Genomic DNA, 19,540 nt, shown 5'->3' on the forward strand with positions numbered 1-19,540 from the left:
GCCGGAAGTTGCAAAACGAAACTTAACGACCTGCTAAAGGAGTGCCACGAAAAGACCAAGGGGAACAAGCAGGAAGATGTCCGCTCCTAACCCTGCTTTCGGAGTGGCGGGGCTCCGAAGTGGAAGAGGCGGAGTGGCCTTTGATGCGGAGGAGCGGAGCTCGAATCAGCTACCCGCAGGGACCGCTGCTTGGCTGGAGCAGGAGATATCCAGATTCTGCGTCCGGGTGAGAGCCCAAACGCTGCAGCAGGTGCTCGACTGGAAGGCGGAGGTCCGGAGGATGGTTGCCGTGGTGTGAGCCCAGGAACAGTGGGCCACCACGACTGTGTCGTGTCAGGATAAAGCTACGCAGACCCCCGTGCCGTCCCTTATCAGCTGGGAGCTGGAGCCCGCCAGCATTGCAACGAGTAACTCCCGTGTAGCGCAGCTCCTGGAGGAAGCGGTGCCATCCACGATTCCACCACCATTCCCGTTGGAGCTTCAGAGCCCGGGGATGTATTGCACTTGGATGGGGAGCCCGATGTCCCGGCCGAGGATGGAGTAGTACGGCCCTCTGCAGTGGTAGCAACACCCTGTAAGTTAACCCCAAGGTACAAGTTTTAAAGTTGAAAGTTTTAAGTAAAGGACTCACTCCCGTTATACAGCCTGCCCTTTGTTGAGCGTCTCCAAGTTCCAGGAGACACCATCCTGTGTACAGGGTGGAAGGAGAGGAGGATCTTGTCTGACTTGTTACTTGTTGAACGCCGCTGCGGTCGGAGCCTCAGAAGGCGCCATCGGTGGTCGGAGCCCCGGTGGAGGACGACAAGAAGTTGAGTGGAGTGAGGACAGTCCCGTTTGCAGAATGCGGTTTGAAGGGGCAGTCGTACCCACACTGCAGGCAGTGGAAGACTGGGTCTTTATGGACAGTGTCGCCCGTGAGTGATGGTGGCATTAGGGACCCGTGCTGCTCTGTGGTGGACTGTGGGAAAGTTGCCAGAGGAAGTCGTACCTGCAGGGAGTCAAGTGTTTTACCCGGACAACCGTTTTCATCGTCCTGCAGTCTCCGGAGAGGCTGGTTGGAGGAAGGGCCTGCGGTAGAGTCGGCCGAGGTCCTGCCACCATGGAAACCGGTGTCAGAGTTCCGGGATTTCCAGTTTTCTTTTGACGGATCTTGCCCTTTGTTAACATGGAGTTTTCTGTTCTGTTGCCCTACTTCCTGTTCATCTGTTTAAAAGCCCGCCCCGAAGCTTAGTCTAGTTGCCTGAGTATACTGCTTCCTGTGTACTCCTGCCCTGCTGCTCTCATCGCCTGATTGCTGTTTGGATCCAGTTGAAACACCTGACACCAGTTCTGGACTTCACCTCTCATCCAACTGTGCTCGGACTCTGTCTGCCGTCTCTGGTCGGCACTTCTGCCCGGTCCCTTCCGTTCATATCCACCCTAGGACTCACATCACATACGGACATTTTTTGGACTATACCTGTTGCCCTTTTGTGTCCCGGCTGCTGTGCATTTGGGCCTTCTGGGGTGATTGCCGGACAGCCCCTGTATAGGGGTTCGCTTCTGGCGGTCTCCCTGGGGGAGTCCAGTTCGCGGTCCCGGGAATTCCCCTTTGCTCAGAACCCGGCAGGTATTTACTGTGTTTATGTTCCACTGTGTATATTCTGTTCTGTGTACATATTGCGGTTACATATTACTGTGTATATTCTGTTCTGTTTACATATTGCGGTTACATATTATAAAACGTCTTTTGCACCAAGAACTCGTCTCTGGTTGTCATTGCCCTAACGCAATCGAAATCCTCAGTACATACAATAGTATTACAACCGGTGACTACCCTCCAGGTCAGGGGTCCCCTGGACGTGGGGCCTCTGGGAGAGACTGCCTGGTAAGGAACTTATTACTCGGCCCGTGTGGGCACCACCCAGACCCGAACCCGTTTCCTGGACTGGGGAAAAGGGGTGCTGACCTGGTTTTTAGAGGCAGCATCAAGGCTAGGTTTGTTTGGGTGGGTTTGAAGTGAAAATGACCCGGTCCCGTCCCGTTCCCGGTTAATAAAAATGTTTATGCAACGTTTAAGTAAAAATGCCTCCCGTTAAGGGAAGAAAACAAGCTTTCATATAATTGTAAATATGTTATTATATTTGTAAATGTTCTTTTATCTTTTTACAGTTCAAAAGCAAAATAAACCGGTGGTGGTCGGACAGCCCGCGGACGGTCTGTGTTTAACAAAGGGGGAGTGTGATGCCCTGGCTGGGCCAGGTAGTCACAAATAGGGCCCCGCATAACACCTTTCCCTCACAGGTAACACACAGCCGAACATTTACACCTTAGTCACCCCCTCAGGGCTTGATAGACACACCAGGGCGGAACCAGGCGGTTGGAAGACGCCCACATAGGAGTCTAGACAGCCTGGGGCGGGAAAGTAAACAGACCTTGTTAGAGTTCAAGTTGGAGAGGAGTGTGGGCTGGAGCTGTGCCCAGCTCTAGCAGAGGAGAGAAACCAAATTGAACACGTGCCAGGGTTGGAGCCCTGGTACCTTTAGCTAAGAGGCAGATGGTGGTCTCGTCTGCAGGAGCCGGGAAGATGGCTCAGTGGAACCGAGGTGGACCGGGACAGGGTAGTGGCCCGCCGGTACCGACCCGGAGAATCAACCCGGAAACCGGAGCACAAAGGGGGGTACTCAGACCCTGAAGCTAGGTCCAGAAACCACTGGGGACTAGTTAATTAACTGATTGAGGCCAGGACTCTAGGTCCTGTCCCACCCAAAGTCCCGACTGAAGACAACAGCCCACCGAGGGGGATAAAAGTCCACCGTCATGGCTCAGAGATCCCACGGGTCAGCGTCTGCGGGCAAGGGCTCCTTAGGCGGTCACAAGCCGGGAGCGGACTCCTGGAGTTGCAAGCACAGGCAGTCCACCGTTCTAAGAAGGTGCAAGAGAAAGACAGATACCACCAGCCGGGTGGGGGAACCAGAGCGTAGCCAACGGGTCCCGGGGCCACCATCACTGCCCACGGAGGGATTAACAACTTGCTGCACAACATCTCCCCCGGGTGCCCCGTAACTGCAGCGGTGGTGTCCAATATCACCACACACCGTGGGTGGCGTCGCAAACTCCATACGGCCCAGCCCGTACATCTACGTCCTACACCATCCCATCACCTCCCCTTTACATTTGAAGTGACTGTGAGGCCCCCGGGTCCGGACACCCTCGAGCCACCTACCAGAAGGGCCGGATCCGAGCGGCTCGGCTGCTGCCGAGCACGGGGCGGTACACCTCCATAATGCTCTAATCAATATAATGGGCCCACATAGTGCTCCTTATAGTATAATGGGTCCCATATTGCCTTCTATATAGTATAATGCATGCCCATAGTTCTCCAAACAGTGTAATAGGCCCCACATTGCCTTCTATATAGTATAATGCAACCCCATAGTCCTCCAAACAGTATAATGGGCCTCACATAGTCCTCCATATAATATAATGGGCCCATTGCCTAATTCATGTTCATAGTCACTATGTTTGGGGCAAAATATAATATTGCCATGACAATTTTAACCTAACCAGCAATATAGTGCCTTTAGCATCATTCTATCCACTTGGAATTATAAAAGAGAACTGCAGCTTGAAAAAAATATTTTCAGGGAAAAAAATATATATACATCTATGTGCCCGTAATGACATATACTCATCTTAATACACTGTGTACTACATTTCTGAGTTTTACCTTAATGTCTTTTAGTGGAAGCAAATATTTTTCAACTTAAAATCTTCCCTCAAAACAACCAAGTCTGTTACTAATATATAGCTGCAGCTTATGTAAGAGTCTACTGTTCTCAATAAGGTTGTGTTTGTTGGCCCTGTGACATTCATCCCTGCCCATTTTCAGTGCCAAAAAATTATATCCACTCCCTGCCCCCTCTAATCTTTTATAGCGACCCTTATAAAAGTCAGGAGTTGCAGGACCCTTGGTAGAGCTGAATCTGGAAGCTTTCTGTAAGAACCTCAGCTGATCCTTCATAAAATGGCCTCAACTAACAAGATCCTAATCAGAGGAGGCAAAATAGTTAACGATGATTGCTCCTTTTCTGGGGACATCTACATCGAAGATGGGCTGATCAAAGATATTGGACCAAATCTGCGCCCTTCTAGACCTGATGGGATAAAAGTCATAGATGCCACAGGCAAACTGGTGTTTCCAGGAGGCATCGATCCACACACACATTTCCAATTTCCATTCATGGGATCTCAATCTATTGATGACTTCTACCAAGGAACCAGGGTAAGATCTCCAAAAAAATCTCTCCTCTTATATACATTCTTATAGACACTGCAGTATAAAGCACGGGGTAAAGATTTGGGGGTAAATGGAGCCTATAATGAGAGAGAATTGCTTGGTGAGCAATTTTTGGAAGTAGGGAATGGAGGGAGCTAAGCATAACAACATAAGATGGGACTCTGTCCTCAAAATTGGGCAGATCCTAGAATGGGACCCACATCTTTCCGATTCTTGGAGCTGGACATAAACCTTTAATGCCGATGTATATTCTTGTCCTCCCTGTACCTTAAAGGGTCCCACCTTTTTTTTGTTTTATTATTATTAATAATATTAATAATAATAATAATAAATTATTACATAAATAATAATTATAATAATAATAATAATAATGATGCAAAAAATATATTTAAAAGGTCAAATATAGTTAATATGTAAATAAACATCAGAATAAATCTTACGCAATTTTTCATTTTCATGTTGCGGCTCCTGTGAAGACGAGCCCTAATATTTGGCAAGATTCTAACCAATCAACAGGTGACTGAAGGCAAAGCATAAAGATATATTATGAAATCAAATATTCCGAGCGAAAACGGAAATAATGTTTACATTTTATAAGGCTACACTCATTTTTCTGTTTGCACATTTCGTTGGTCTGTCCTAATTGGAGAAATGGACAAATAGAATTCATGTACAAAAGGGATCTGATACATAACTGATTAAAGGGAACCGGTCACCAGATTTTGATGTCCTAAACCAAAACTAGCAGCGCCTGTGCTGCCTTGTATAAAGGTGCATGTTGTCACCTGACTCCCCCTGTACAACCCACAAATACCTTTATAATATCTAGTCGTTGGGTCCGGTCCAATGGTTGTCCTATTTTGCATCTCTTGTCCCTCTTTTTGGCACTGATCAACATCCTCCTGTGCAGAGACATTGCCGACTCACGCAGGCACACATCACACTGCCCTATTTCTGAAAACAGCTGTGCGCCTGCGCAAGCCAGCGAGTTCTCTGTGCAGGCATCTGATCGCCATCCTCCTTTGATAATTGATGTTACCTGCATCATTCACGTAGCCAGGCGAAATCTTGCACCTGCACAGAGAACGCGTCTGCTCACACAGGCGCACCAATGTTTTCGGCTCTGCCCGAAATGAGGTAGTGCAATGTGCGCGTATGCGAATCGGCAATGCCTTTGCACAGGCGCAAGATTTTACCCTGCTACGTGGATGGCAACTTGATTCACGGCACACGGAGGGACATGTGCGTGTTTTACACGCCAGTGAAAAACGTCAGTGTTTTTCACTGGCGTGTGAAACGGGCCTTAGTAGAAGAGACAGAATGTAGAAAAGGAAATGTGTTTCCTAAAAAATGCAATGAAAATTCCCACAATAGAGTTACATGTGAATCATTTTGTGTAAAAAAATCATTTCTAGTAAGAAACAAATATTAATCAAAGATTCCTGATAGAAATTTCCCACATTCCAAAGGTTCCAAAACAGAAAACTCTGCCATCTAGTGGCTGATTCATATATTGCACGTGTCAATAATGGAATTGCAACTATTAAAGATATAATTAATTACCCATTATTAATAAAAAATAATTTTATAGTTCATTATAAGAAAAGATATAGAGAGAATAAATATATTTCATAGTACTATGAAAGATAGAAAATGTTTAAAGAGATCCAAGTAACGATAATGAACAACTCCGCCCATGATAATGAATAAAAATATGTTTGGCAGACAATAAACAAAATAACAATTGTTCCTCTATGGTAATGAGGTCTTAGTTTTAGGTGGTAAAAAAATAAAATAAATAATAATAATAATAATAATAATAATAATAAAATAATAATAATAATAATAATAATAATAATCACCCCTTCCTGATCAGGCGATTTTTACATTTTATCCTAATTTTATTTCTATAACTTTGTTATTTTTATACCAACATAGCTTGTTTGGGATTTTTTTTGCAAGACAAGTTGTAGTTTTTAAATGCCGCCATTTACTTTACTATATAATGTAATAAAAAATGAGAAATAATCCATGACATTGCAAAAAAAAATGCAATTCCGCAATTCTCTTCTTTAGGTTTTGTTTATACGGAATTCATAGCAGGGTAAAAATGACTTCTCTACACAAAAAAGAGTGACGGCACCCCTAAAATGTAGTCTGAACAGGTGCAAAACTAAACATGATATATAATAACAAAAAAAGGGACAGTTATACTCTGGAATGTTAAAGCATGTAAACAATGAATGAAAAAGTATAGATATGCATTATTGCTTAAAATAAATAAATTGAGATATTTAGCATACAAAAATTACCAATTTTATATCTGCCCAGTAGCCACGTCAAGGCATATCTAATTTGCTGGGAACCTATACTGAACAGGTGATTTTATTCTCTATAGCAGGTTCCTACATGCCCATACATATGGATGTTTGTAACCCAGAGAGCGTCGTCAGTTCAGCGTAGGTTCCCAGTAAACAATATATGCCTTGACGTGGCTATAAACGTGGCAGATATAAAATTGGCCCTTTTTGTATACTAAATATCTAAATTTTTCCTACATTTTCTGAAGCAGTAATGCATGTCTATATTCTTACATTCATGGTTTGCATGGTTTAGCATTTCAGAGTGCAACTGTCCCTTTTTTGTTATAAATGACTTGTCAACATAATTCTCTGTCAGTACGATTATTAATATTTTTATATTTTTTTTTATTTTTTTTTAATTTATTTTGAATAGTGAAAAAAGTTTGGAAATTCGTACAAAATAATTTAGTTTATGTTGCCAATTTCAAAGTCTCGTAACATATTCATTTTTGAGTGGATGGAGGCGAGTGAGGGTTGTTTTCTTGTACAGCAGTTGATACAATTTTGCGATACATATGATATTTTGATGGCTTCTTATTGCATTATTTTTTTACCATAAAACCACGATCCTGATGTTTTAATTATACTTTTCTCATTACACCGTTTACTGATTGGGTTAATTAATTTTATATTTTTACAGACTGGACTTGTACTGACACAGCAATAGCAAATATGTTTTATTTATTCTTAATGGGGATATTTTTTTATTTTTAATAATAATACTTTTCCCTTTTTTTTAGCCATTAGGGGGCATAAATCTGAGATCGTCCGGCCACTATTCTACTTATTCTCGTATATATACTAAAATACCAAACAGCACTGCAATATATAGTAAATGTCATGGCCTCCTATAGACGACAGCCACAGTAACACTATCATAGTAGTTATGGGGGTCTTCAGCAGATCCTTGGACTGCCGTGCTATACTATATTTGCATCCCTGGGGTGGGGGCTGATGGATGCATGAAATAGTGTAACCCCTGGTTTGCACATTTTAATTGCTGCTGTTAAAGGTTGACACAGGTACAGGGGCGGACATATCTCTGGTGCAATCTCATACCCATGCGGTTGGGGGGCCCATTTTTTTACCTCCAAAGCAGGTGGAATTGTGCATTTGATGAACTCTTGGGCTGCAAAAAGCCCATATATTGTTCTTGCACAAGGGGCCCTTTTCTGTCTGTGTCCCCCAGTGCACAGGTATAAAAGAGGTTGGCAGCAGCAGCTCCTGAACCTGCATCAAAGGCAGAGACCTGACATATAACATAGAAGTAGATAACAAAAAAAGAGACAGTTGTACTCTCTAATGCTAAACCATGCAAACATTGAATTCTAGAATATAGATATGCATTACTGCTTATACAAATCTATGAAAAAATTAGATGTGTAGCATACAAAAATGGCCATATCAATACCTGCCCAGTAGCCACATCACGACATATCTCGTTAGAGAGGAACCTACACTGAACTGAAGCCTCTCTGTGGGTTACAAACCTCCATGTGTATGGGCAATTAGGAACCTGCTATAGAGAATCAAATCCCCTGTGGCTAATGGGGAGGGGTGCACAGTCAAGGGGCATGACTCCATAATCAAGACAAAAAGACTGACAGCACTCCCTAACAAGCAGTCTGAACAGGTGAAAAACTGAACATGACATACAATAACAAAAAGTGACAGTTGCACTCTGAAATGCTAAAGCATGTAAATGATGAATGGAAGAATATACAGTGCCTACAAGTAGTATTCAACCCCCTGCAGATTTAGCAGGTTTACACATTCGGAATTAACTTGGCATTGTGACATTTGGACTGTAGATCAGCCTGGAAGTGTGAAATGCACTGTAGCAAAAAAGAATGTTATTTCTTTTTTTATTTTTTTTTTTTTTAAATTGTGAAAAGTTTATTCAGAGGGTCATTTATTATTCAACCCCTCAAACCACAAGAATTCTGTTTGGTTCCCCTAAAGTATTAAGAAGTATTTCAGGCACAAAGAACAATGAGCTTCACATGTTTGGATTAATTATCTCTTTTTCCAGCCTTTTCTGACTAATTAAGACCCTCCCCAAACTTGTGAACAGCACTCATACTTGGTCAACATGGGAAAGACAAAGGAGCATTCCAAGGCCATCAGAGACAAGATCGTGGAGGGTCACAAGGCTGGCAAGGGGTGCAAAACCCTTTCCAAGGAGTTGGGCCTACCTGTCTCCACTGTTGGGAGCATCATCGGGAAGTGGAAGGCTTATGGAACTACTGTTAGCCTTCCACGGCCTGGACAGCCTTTGAAAGTTTCCACCCGTGCCGAGGCCAGGCTTGTCCGAAGAGTCAAGGCTAACCCAAGGACAACAAGGAAGGAGCTCCGGGAAGATCTCATGGCAGTGGGGACATTGGTTTCAGTCAATACCATAAGTAACGTACTCCACCGCAATGGTCTCCGTTCCAGACGAGCCCGTAAGGTACCTTTACTTTCAAAGCGTCATGTCAAGGCTCATCTACAGTTTCCTCATGATCACTTGGAGGACTCTGAGACAGACTGGTTCAAGGTTCTCTGGTCTGATGAGACCAAGATTGAGATCTTTGGTGCCAACCACACACGTGACGTTTGGAGACTGGATGGCACTGCATACGACCTCAAGAATACCATCCCTACAGTCAAGCATGGTGGTGGCAGCATCATGCTGTGGGGCTGTTTCTCAACCAAGGGGCCTGGCCATCTGGTCCGCATCCATGGGAAGATGGATAGCACGGCCTATCTGGAGATTTTGGCCAAGAACCTCCGCTCCTCCATCAAGGATCTTAAGATGGGTCGTCATTTCATCTTCCAACAAGACAACGACCCAAAGCACACAGCCAGGGAAACCAAGCCCTGGTTCAAGAGGGAAAAAATCAAGGTGTTGCAGTGGCCTAGTCAGTCTCCTGACCTTAACCCAATTGAAAACTTGTGGAAGGAGCTCAAGATTAAAGTCCACATGAGACACCCAAAGAACCTAGATAACTTGGAGAAGATCTGCATGGAGGAGTGGGCCAAGATAACTCCAGAGACCTGTGCCGGCCTGATCAGGTCTTATAAAAGACGATTATTAGCTGTAATTGCAAACAAGGGTTATTCCACAAAATATTAAACCTAGGGGTTGAATAATAATTGACCCACACTTTTATGTTGAAAATTTATTAAAATTTAACTGAGCAACATAACTTGTTGGTTTGTAAGATTTATGCATCTGTTAATAAATCCTGCTCTTGTTTGAAGTTTGCAGCCTCTAACTTATTTGCATCTTATCAAACCTGCTAAATCTGCAGGGGGTTGAATACTACTTGTAGGCACTGTATGTGTCGCCCAGAGATAGGGGGTACTCAGATACGGGCTAAGGGGTCACTTCTGTGAGTATCACGGTGGCGTGACCCGGTCTGTGATCCCAGGCTCTAAATGCAAACAGTTGCACACTGAAAAAAGCCAAAAATGTACTAGGAAGGATCCCAGGCTCCACAGCAAAAAGGGGATTAGGTAAGGGAGATTGTCTGTGACGCCACCCGTGGGTTGCGGTGATGAGATGGTGGCACCGCCGCTGCCTCTGGGGAGTGTACCTGGGACTGATAGTGTGGGGCAGCAAGGTGGGATCCCCTCCACGGGTAGGGGAGGTGTAGTCCTGGGGCCCAGTTGGGAGTTGTGATGGTGGAAGGGATTGCAGGGAGCAGTACACTCACAGTTCGGTTATCGTGGTGCTGGATGAAGCTGGATTGATGTGGAGGGTCAGGAACGCAGATGGAAGAAATACTCAGAGTCTTTTGTAAACCAAATTGCTGGTAACTGGTGCCCACAGATGCTGTGAGGACAGGTCCCACACCCGTGCGTGTAATTCCAGTGTTGTTCTCCTGCCTGATGTCTGTGTCTGTGTCTGCTCCGTGCACAGGTCCGGATAGGGCCCCAACAGCTAGCACCGGCGGGCCACTACCCAGGCCTGGTCCACTTTGGTTCCCCACAAGCGGCTGGCCTATTTCAGAGGCCCTTACTGCCACTTTTCCTAGCTCCCCAATGGAGCTCCTTCCGGACTTCTCTCCTCCTGCAGACTGCCTGCAGCCCAAACTCTGCTCTGCTCTTTCTAAGCTCCTCTCGCCCCCTCCTGTTTTCCTGGAGAGGGGGTGAATAGGACTTGATTGGCTGGTGTGTATTTGTGTGGGAAACTCCCCAAGGGAGAGTGAGATCTGCACCAAAAAGATGGATCTAGACCTCTGTGACACCCTGGTTTTGCCAGGGCAGCACATATAGTTATGCATTACTGCTTAAGGAAATCTAGGAAAAATTGATATATTTAGCATACAAAAATGGCCATTTCAATATCTGCCAGGTAGCAGTAATGCATAGCCATATTCTTGCATTCATTGTTTGCATGCTGTAGCATTACAGAGTGCAACTGTCTCTTTTGTTATTATATGTCATGTTCAGTTTTGCACCTGTTCAGACTGCATTTTGGAAGTGCCATCAGTCTTTTCGTCTACATACCAGTAGAAGGGGATAAAGCGTTTATCTAGAACCCAATCCACATACTGTACTTCATAATGGCAGATGGTTTTCTTAGAGAAAAGTCCCCTGTATACAACCCCTTCTAGAAAGCCGATAAGAATCAGCCAACCCAGCTCACTCATTCTATTGCATGTACAAGTGTGTCTACACTTAGTTTTTCTTAAATTTAGTGGATCTTACAAAATAAAATCAATACAATTGTATGTCCACCACTCTGTATAGGGAGGCTGGGCAAAGTAAAGATGAGTTGTTTGGAAATTTGGAGGATTAAATCAGGGCACATTTAACCAGTATCTTTCATAAATAAGGTGATGTAACAGTTTCCAGCAAACACACAGCTATATAACACTGTTCCAGACAGTTATAGATGGAAGACTTCACAGTGGATGTACACAGAACAGAACACTGTACCTTATCATGCAGTGAGGTGAGGGGAATGGGTAAATCCTGCACTCAGTCTCTTCTCTCCACTATACTTCAGCTGCTTAACAGAGTTTGCTCTTGAACTGTCCTGGCTATTCCTCACTCCTGACAGTCTCTTTCTTGCACTAGCTGGCCTCTGTAGCTTGACTCTTCTCGGGATTCATACACTACACTTTCTGAGCACTGCCCCTTCTTTACAGAGAGACAAATACCCTTCTTTCCTTTTTTCTTTCCAGAAAGGCAAATACACACTGCTTCCCAACATTTCCTGGGTCACGTCTGGATACTTCCTGTCTCCTGCTAAAGTCTTAAGTCCCCAGTTGTTGGATGATTTTAGATCATTTGTGTAGTTCCTACCTGTCACACAATATTTTGAAGTGCTAAAATAATCCTTGAGAGGGTGCAATTCACTTCCACACCACTGGGTGGCAGCTATTATGCACATGTACTGTGGCATTAGCATCTCCTGACAGACTATCACAAAATCATGTTTGTTTATAAGTTGTTATCCCTTTCTGCTTATATCCAAGGAAGAAAGGTAAGAAATGACACATCCAGGATCCCATATGTGTCCTGTAGTGTCAGTGTGAGCCCAGCCCCGTGTTTCAGCTAATAGAGGACTGGACCCAATGTAGACAGCTGAACCTCAGGACGATTAAGCCCTGGGTCAGTGGGCATAATGATAAAAATAAAGTGCTAACCACTCTGAAAATAATGCATGAGAATTATCTTTATGAAAACCAGATAGGTTCCTAGAGTTATCATAGTAAAAAAAGGAGACAGTTGCACTCTGTAGTGCTAAGATATGTGTAACAATGAATATGGGAATATAGACATGCATTACTGCTACGAAAAACATGCAAAAAAGAGATACTTGGCACACAAAAATGGCCATATTTATGTGAGCCCAACAGCCAGTGGCAAGGCGACCTCTTTTTGTTGTGTCCCTATCATAGGTCTGTATGTAAATTTGATGTACTGGATCCTCAGTGTCTTCATAGTCCCCTCCTGATTATCCACTTCTCTCTGTTTTAGGCTGCGGTGGCCGGAGGTACCACCATGATTATTGACTTTGCTGTTCCAAAAAAAGGCTGCTCACTGATTGAAGCCTATGATACATGGCGGAGCTGGGCCGACCCTAAGGTGTGCTGTGATTACTCTCTCCATGTGGCTGTGACTTGGTGGAGCAAAAAGGTAATGAAACTATTTAGTATCTTCAGTGTAACATAACCCATACAGCGAAGCACGAGAACCTCATAAGCCATCATATTTTGCCTACAAGCCATTTGGTCCAATTCGGATCCCATTCATCATCCCCTACTTCTTAGTAGTATATATTGGGTAAATATACCTTCTGAAACAGACCACACAGGTTTATTTAGTATTCTATAGCCATGGAGTCACATAGTTCTGCATAGGAGCTGCGAACACTAAACGGTATTTTTTTTATTTATTTATTTTAATTTAAGACTATTGTTGCATAGTTCTGCATAGGAGCTACAAACACTAAACGGTATTTATTTATTTATTTATTTTAATTTTAAGACTATTGTTGCATAGTTCTGCATAGGAGCTGCGAACACTAAACGGTAATTTTTTATTTATTTATTTTAATTTAAGACTATTATTGCATAGTTCTGCATAGGAGCTGCAAACACTAAACGGTATTTTTTTATTTATTTATTTTAATTTAAGACTATTGTCGCATAGTTCTGCATAGGAGCTGCGAACACAAAACGGTAATTTTTTATTTATTTATTTTTTTAAATTAAGACTATTGTCGCATAGTTCTGCATAGGAGCTGTGAACACAAAATGGTAGATTTATTAATTTTTTTTTAAATTTAAGACAATTTTTTTTTCAAATCAATACAAACCCGTAAAATTAGCCTTAGGTAAAAAAAATGCTATACAACTTTTAGTAATGGATTTTAGGGTGGATGCAATGTTTTGTTATTCCAAAGAACACATGTAATGTTTGGGATTTTATACAATTTCATCCATAAATTCCCAAACTGGCACAGTATTACCGGAGATAATCGTCTACAGGTAAAAGAGGAAATGGCAGTCCTTGCAAGAGATAAAGGAGTCAATTCCTTCAAGATGTTCATGGCCTACAAGGACGTGTATATGGTTAATGACATGGAGCTGTACCACGCCTTTTCCAGTTGTAAGGAGATTGGAGCCATCGCTCAGGTCCATGCAGAGAATGGAGATCTTATTGCAGAGGTCAGTATCATTCTTTCCCTGGCAGATGTAGTTTATTGCATCTTCTGTACAATGGTGACATCTAGTGGCTATTTATGATATTGCACCTGCAGTTGTAAATTTGGGGGAAAAAAAGGTATTTTATATTTTGAAGGTAAGTCCAATTATTTTTTATAGCAATGCCTAATCAAAGTGCCTGTCCAGTTGCATTGGCTGTAGATATATTGTCTGTTTAATTTGTATTTTAAAGGGTGCTAAAAAGATGCTGTCCCTGGGAATCACAGGACCGGAAGGCCATGAGCTGTGCCGACCAGAAGAAGTGGAGGCAGAAGCCACGCAGCGAGCCATCACCATCGCCAATTCTGTAAACTGCCCCCTATACGTGGTTCACGTGATGAGTAAATCTGCGGCCAAGGTCATTGCCACTGCACGGAGAGAGGGTAATGTCCGAAAATACAATCTTAATTACTTGGTTAAATAATCACTGTTGTTTTCACAAATTTTGCATATATTAATACAAGTGAAAATAAGAAACTTTGTAATGTATCTTATCAGAGAAATCTGTTTTGATCTCTTATTATTTCTGTCACGTTCATCTCCCTGCATGTGAAGACCAGTGACAGCCTTTGGACTGGAACCTGTCATCTGACTCCCTTCATTTAAATTGGTTTCATTTCTCTTGGCACTGAAGTGGTTAAGTGCTAGTTTTGTTATTGCAGCTTTTCCAAAGCTGTTCCTTGCTGAGTGATCAGCTGCACTTACTAAGTAGTCACGCCCTTCAGGTTTAAGTAATAGTGTATTCCAGCAATCCCTGCTGAAGATACAAAGTCATTTGTGTCCTGGCCACCCATGCGAAAGGTTCTGCAAGGCAAGTTCCTTTGCTCAGGTTATATCCTTTTATTTTATAATTTTCCCCCTGTTTGTCTGTTACCCTGGTGTGTTTTTAATGCAGCGGTGAGGTCTAGTGAACCCCACCTGCCGCTCACTAGTCAGGGCTACTATAAATAAATAAATCTTTATTTTTATATAGCGCTAACATATTCTGCAGCGCTTTACATACATCAGGCACACTGTCCCCATTGGGGCTCACAATCTAAATTCCCTTTCTGTATATCTTTGGAGTGTGGGAGGAAACACACGCAAACACAGGGAGAACATACAAACTCCTTGCAGATGTTGTCCTTGGTGAGATTCGAACCCAGAACCCCAGCGCTGCAAGACTGCAGTACTAACCGCTGAGCCACCGTACAACCCATCTATAAGGACTTCCGAGGGTCCCAGGTTCCTGTTCGCGACAGTTGCGGAGACTGTATAGGGACTGGTGAGGATTGAAGGGACAGTTGCAGGTGAGGTTAGGAGGTGCCCACCTACCCCTCTCACTAGTTCCAGGGCCTCCCATTGCCTTTATATCCCTGGTGCCCCTATTTTCTTGTGTTTTTGATGTGCTTCAGATGCACGTAGGTCTGAACACATCTCGCCACACTTGCTACAGTCGGGAAGAATGACAATTTCTTCCCAAGGCTTATAAACTAATCATCCACCATGCAAAGCAGCTCAAATCCGTCTTGATCAAATAAAAATGGACTGGCAGAATAGTGAGGACGCAGGTTATAGCTCATTATTGAGGCAGAAGCAGAGAACGGCAGAGCATGCTGTGCTTAGTGAGGGATTTAGCTTATTTCAGAGCTGGATTCACAGACACACAGCTCAGTACTGCTGTTTTATGTCCTTTATGCTGTTGATGCTACTTTTGAACAAGTCGTAAATAGATAAAAAGCAGAAATTCTTCTGTTTTTGTACACGGTGTATAAGACCAATCATAGGAGATTATCTCTGACAATTGGAGATTGAGCCTGCAGAGTGGAAAAGGCAGGATACAAGTGATATAATGGGTAGGAATGGCATTATTCCTCATACACACACAGTGATAGGTATGATTTTACGATTTAATATAAACGTCCCCAGGCATGATTGGGCCCCTCTCTTTACTATTAGGTGGGAGATCTATGCAGTTCTCCATTCTTCAATGCACCTGCAATGTTAATAATTAAGGAGTGAGAATTTGAACCAAGTGTCATGAAAATGGCATAAAGCCCTACTATTCTGTGTGACAAAAGCCGACAGTATATCATAGGAGGGGACTTTTTGATTTATGTGTATGACACTGAAGTTGCAGTAGCTCACTTTATCCGCAGATAGTGCTACCCGTCAGTCTTTTGCTCACACTGCGATTATTGATGTATCCCTTTAAGAATACCAGCAGGATCACTGACAAATGCACCGTGTACAATAGATAGCAAGTATTTCCTATTTACACTCAGGCTTCTGTCCAGAGCGCTGCAGACATCTCCCGATGTAGCCAAGAAGCCATTAGAATAATCCTACAAGACTGATGTGTGCTTTATAGCGAGGGCCAAATATAACCCTGCAGTAATTCCATTATCAGTGCCGAAAACTACTTCTGATCAGCAGAATAATGTGAAAAGTCGCTACATTACTTGCAGAATCTCTCTGAGAAATTTCACAGCTAATAGAAACATAATGCACTATGCAGATAAAAGTCAGCCGAACCAGCCGATATTGGCAGAACTGAGCAATAGTCTGAGAATGGTCTCAACAATGATCTGGTCTGAACGATGGTCTGAATCTGAACGATGGTCTGAATCTGAACGATGGTCTGAATCTGAACGATGGTCTGAACGATGGTCTGAATCTGAACGATGGTCTGAATCTGAACGATGGTCTGAATCTGAACGATGGTCTGAATCTGAACGATGGTCTGAATCTGAACGATGGTCTGAATCTGAACGATGGTCTGAACGATGGTCTGAATCTGAACGATGGTCTGAATCTGAACGATGGTCTGAATCTGAACGATGGTCTGAATCTGAACGATGGTCTGAACGATGGTCTGAATCTGAACGATGGTCTGAATCTGAACGATGGTCTGAATCTGAACGATGGTCTGAATCTGAACGATGGTCTGAACGATGGTCTGAATCTGAACGATGGTCTGAATCTGAACGATGGTCTGAATCTGAACGATGGTCTGAACGATGGTCTGAATCTGAACGATGGTCTGAATCTGAACGATGGTCTGAATCTGAACGATGGTCTGAATCTGAACGATGGTCTGAACGATGGTCTGAATCTGAACGATGGTCTGAATCTGAACGATGGTCTGAATCTGAACGATGGTCTGAACGATGGTCTGAATCTGAACGATGGTCTGAATCTGAACGATGGTCTGAATCTGAACGATGGTCTGAACGATGGTCTGAATCTGAACGATGGTCTGAACAATTGCTAGCGATGTCTAGCGCGATAGCACCCGCCCCCATCGAACATGTGACATTTGGTGATCGCTGCCGTAGCGAACATTATCGCTACGGCAGCGTCACATGCACATATCTGTGCAGCGACGTCGCTGTGACCGCCAAAGAATCCCTCCTTCAAGGGGGAGGTGCGTTTGGCGTCACCGCGACATCACTAAGTGGCTGTCCAATAGAAGCGGAGGGGCGGAGATGAGCGGGACGTAACATCCCGCCCATCTACTTCCTTCTGCATTGCCGGTGGACAATGTAAGGTGTAAGGAGATGTTTGTCGTTCCTGCGGTGTCACACATAGCGATGTGTGGTGCCGCAGGAACGACGAACAACATCGTACCTGCAGCAGCAACGATATTAAGGAAAGAAGCGACGTGTCAACGATCGCCGTTTTTGGACAATTTTGCGATCGTTGATCATCGCTACTTGGTGTCACACGCTGCAATGTCGCTACCGGCACCGGATGTGCGTCACTAACGACATGACCCCGACGATATATCGGTAGCGATGTTGCAGCGTGTAAAACACCCTTAAGAATTGATGGTCTAAGCAATTGAGCAGTGGCCTCAGAATGGTCGGATCAATGCTCTGAATAATGATCTTAACAATAGTATGAGCACTGGTCTGAACAATAGACTGAACATTAGACTGAATGATGGTCGCAGAGATGGTCTGAGAGATGTTCTGAGCTAGGGTCTGAGCATGGTCTGAGGAATATCTGAGATGGTCCGAACAATGGTCTGAGAATGGCCTGAGCAATTTTCTGAGCAATGGTCTGTATATGGCGCCTCCAGATTCATCCCAGATAGGTGATGTTGGGAACAATAAGGGGCACTTTGCACACTACGACATCGCAAAACCGATGCTGCGATGCCATGCGCGATAGTCCCCGCCCCCGTCGCAGCTGCGATATCATGGTGATAGCTGCAGTAGCGAACATTATCGCTACGGCAGCTTCACATGCAGTCACCTGCCCTGCGACGTCGCTCTGGCCGGCAAACCGCCTCCTTATTAAGGGGGCGGGTCGTGCGGCGTCATAGCGACGTCACACGGCAGGCGGCCAATAGAAGCATAGGGACGGAGATGAGCGTGACGTAAACATCCCGCCCACCTCCTTCCTTCCGCATAGCTGGCGTGAGCTGCAGGACGCAGGTAGGAGATGTTCCTCGCTCCTGCAGCTTCATACACAGCGATGTGTGCTGCCACAGGAGCGAGGAACAACATCGTAACATCGGTATTTCCCAATTAATGGAAATGACCGACGCTACACCGATGATACGATTACAACGCTTTTGCGCTCGTTAATCGTATCATAAAGGATTACGATGTCGACAGTGACGCCGGATATGCGTCACTTTCGATTTGACCCCACCGACATCGCACCTGCGATGTCGTAGTGTGCAAAGTGCCCCTAAGTGTCGGACAGTTGGAATTTTGGAATTGGAGTTTTAGAATGCCAAAGCTTGCATGGTAACAGATTATTGCCTCTTTACTCATTGAAAACACATGATCCAAACGTTCCTGTATATGGGGAATTGGAAGCGATAACTTTCAGCCGACCGCTATCTAACATGTATGGCCAGCTTTTAAATACTTATGTCTAGGAAATATTGTACTAAAGTGGCAGCTCCAATCAAATAAAGGGACACCTCTGTCCAGATAAAATGAAAATTCCATCCTTATAAAAGAAAAAAAGTGACAACTCCACACAGATAAAGAGATAGCTTCATTCAACTAAAGGGAGAACTCCATTCAGATAAAGCAATACCCTGATGCAGATAAACTGACGGCCCCTGCATATATTTGCCAGACATCGGAGCCCCTTTTGTGACTCCTATGCACCAATTGTCAATAAAACAAATCCATGTAATAATTATTTCCCCCTTACTGCCCCATAGAATAATTATTACTCTATTTGTGCCTCTATATAATACTAATGAGCCCTTTACACAATACCCCTTTTTGCCCTTATACAAAAGTAATTTCCCCATTCTGCCATAACAGTTGACAGCTTTGTTTGTCATTCTCATGATGGGGAGAACATAAACACTGCCCATATAACTGTGCGTCCTACCCATTGAGACTCGGGGTTCCACTCTGCTCAATCGGATCACAACAGAGGAGGTCTGTTCATCTCCAAACACAGAACCAAAAGTGATTCCAGAGACCTGGCTTTTAGCTACTGGACCACATCCTGAGGTGGAGATATGGAGAACAGTCGTCCCACCATTCTCTTTAGCTGTTCACAAAAGCCCGACCCTGTTAAAAGCCATTTAAGGCTATGTCTGCGCACGCTGCGTTCTGGCTTGACAAATAAACTGCAGCGTATTGACAACTGTAAACACTGCGTTTGACAAAAAAAATGCATCCAGAACGCATTCATTTTGGATGCATTTTGAATGTGTTTTGAATGCATTTTTGACACAT

The 19,540-nt window shown here is 43.9% G+C and overlaps 1 protein-coding gene across 2 annotated transcripts in view; it reads left to right on the forward strand.

Annotated features, from left to right (window-relative positions):
* The window catches only part of DPYS (dihydropyrimidinase), a 141,212-nt gene that overhangs the window by 49,969 nt on the left and 71,703 nt on the right, over positions 1 to 19,540 (forward strand). The window contains exons 1-4 of one of the 2 annotated variants that reach the window (XM_075352966.1): positions 3,972 to 4,264; positions 12,616 to 12,774; positions 13,629 to 13,808; positions 14,038 to 14,227. In XM_075352966.1, coding sequence (XP_075209081.1) covers positions 4,007 to 4,264; positions 12,616 to 12,774; positions 13,629 to 13,808; positions 14,038 to 14,227 — 787 coding nt within the window. In that variant the 5' untranslated portion in view covers positions 3,972 to 4,006. Of the gene's footprint in view, positions 1 to 3,971; positions 4,265 to 12,615; positions 12,775 to 13,628; positions 13,809 to 14,037; positions 14,228 to 19,540 lie in introns of those variants that run through there. The other variant, XM_075352967.1, reaches the window with a different exon arrangement.

This window comes from Anomaloglossus baeobatrachus, chromosome 6 (genome assembly GCF_048569485.1).
Source record: "Anomaloglossus baeobatrachus isolate aAnoBae1 chromosome 6, aAnoBae1.hap1, whole genome shotgun sequence".
NCBI lineage: Eukaryota > Metazoa > Chordata > Amphibia > Anura > Aromobatidae > Anomaloglossus > Anomaloglossus baeobatrachus.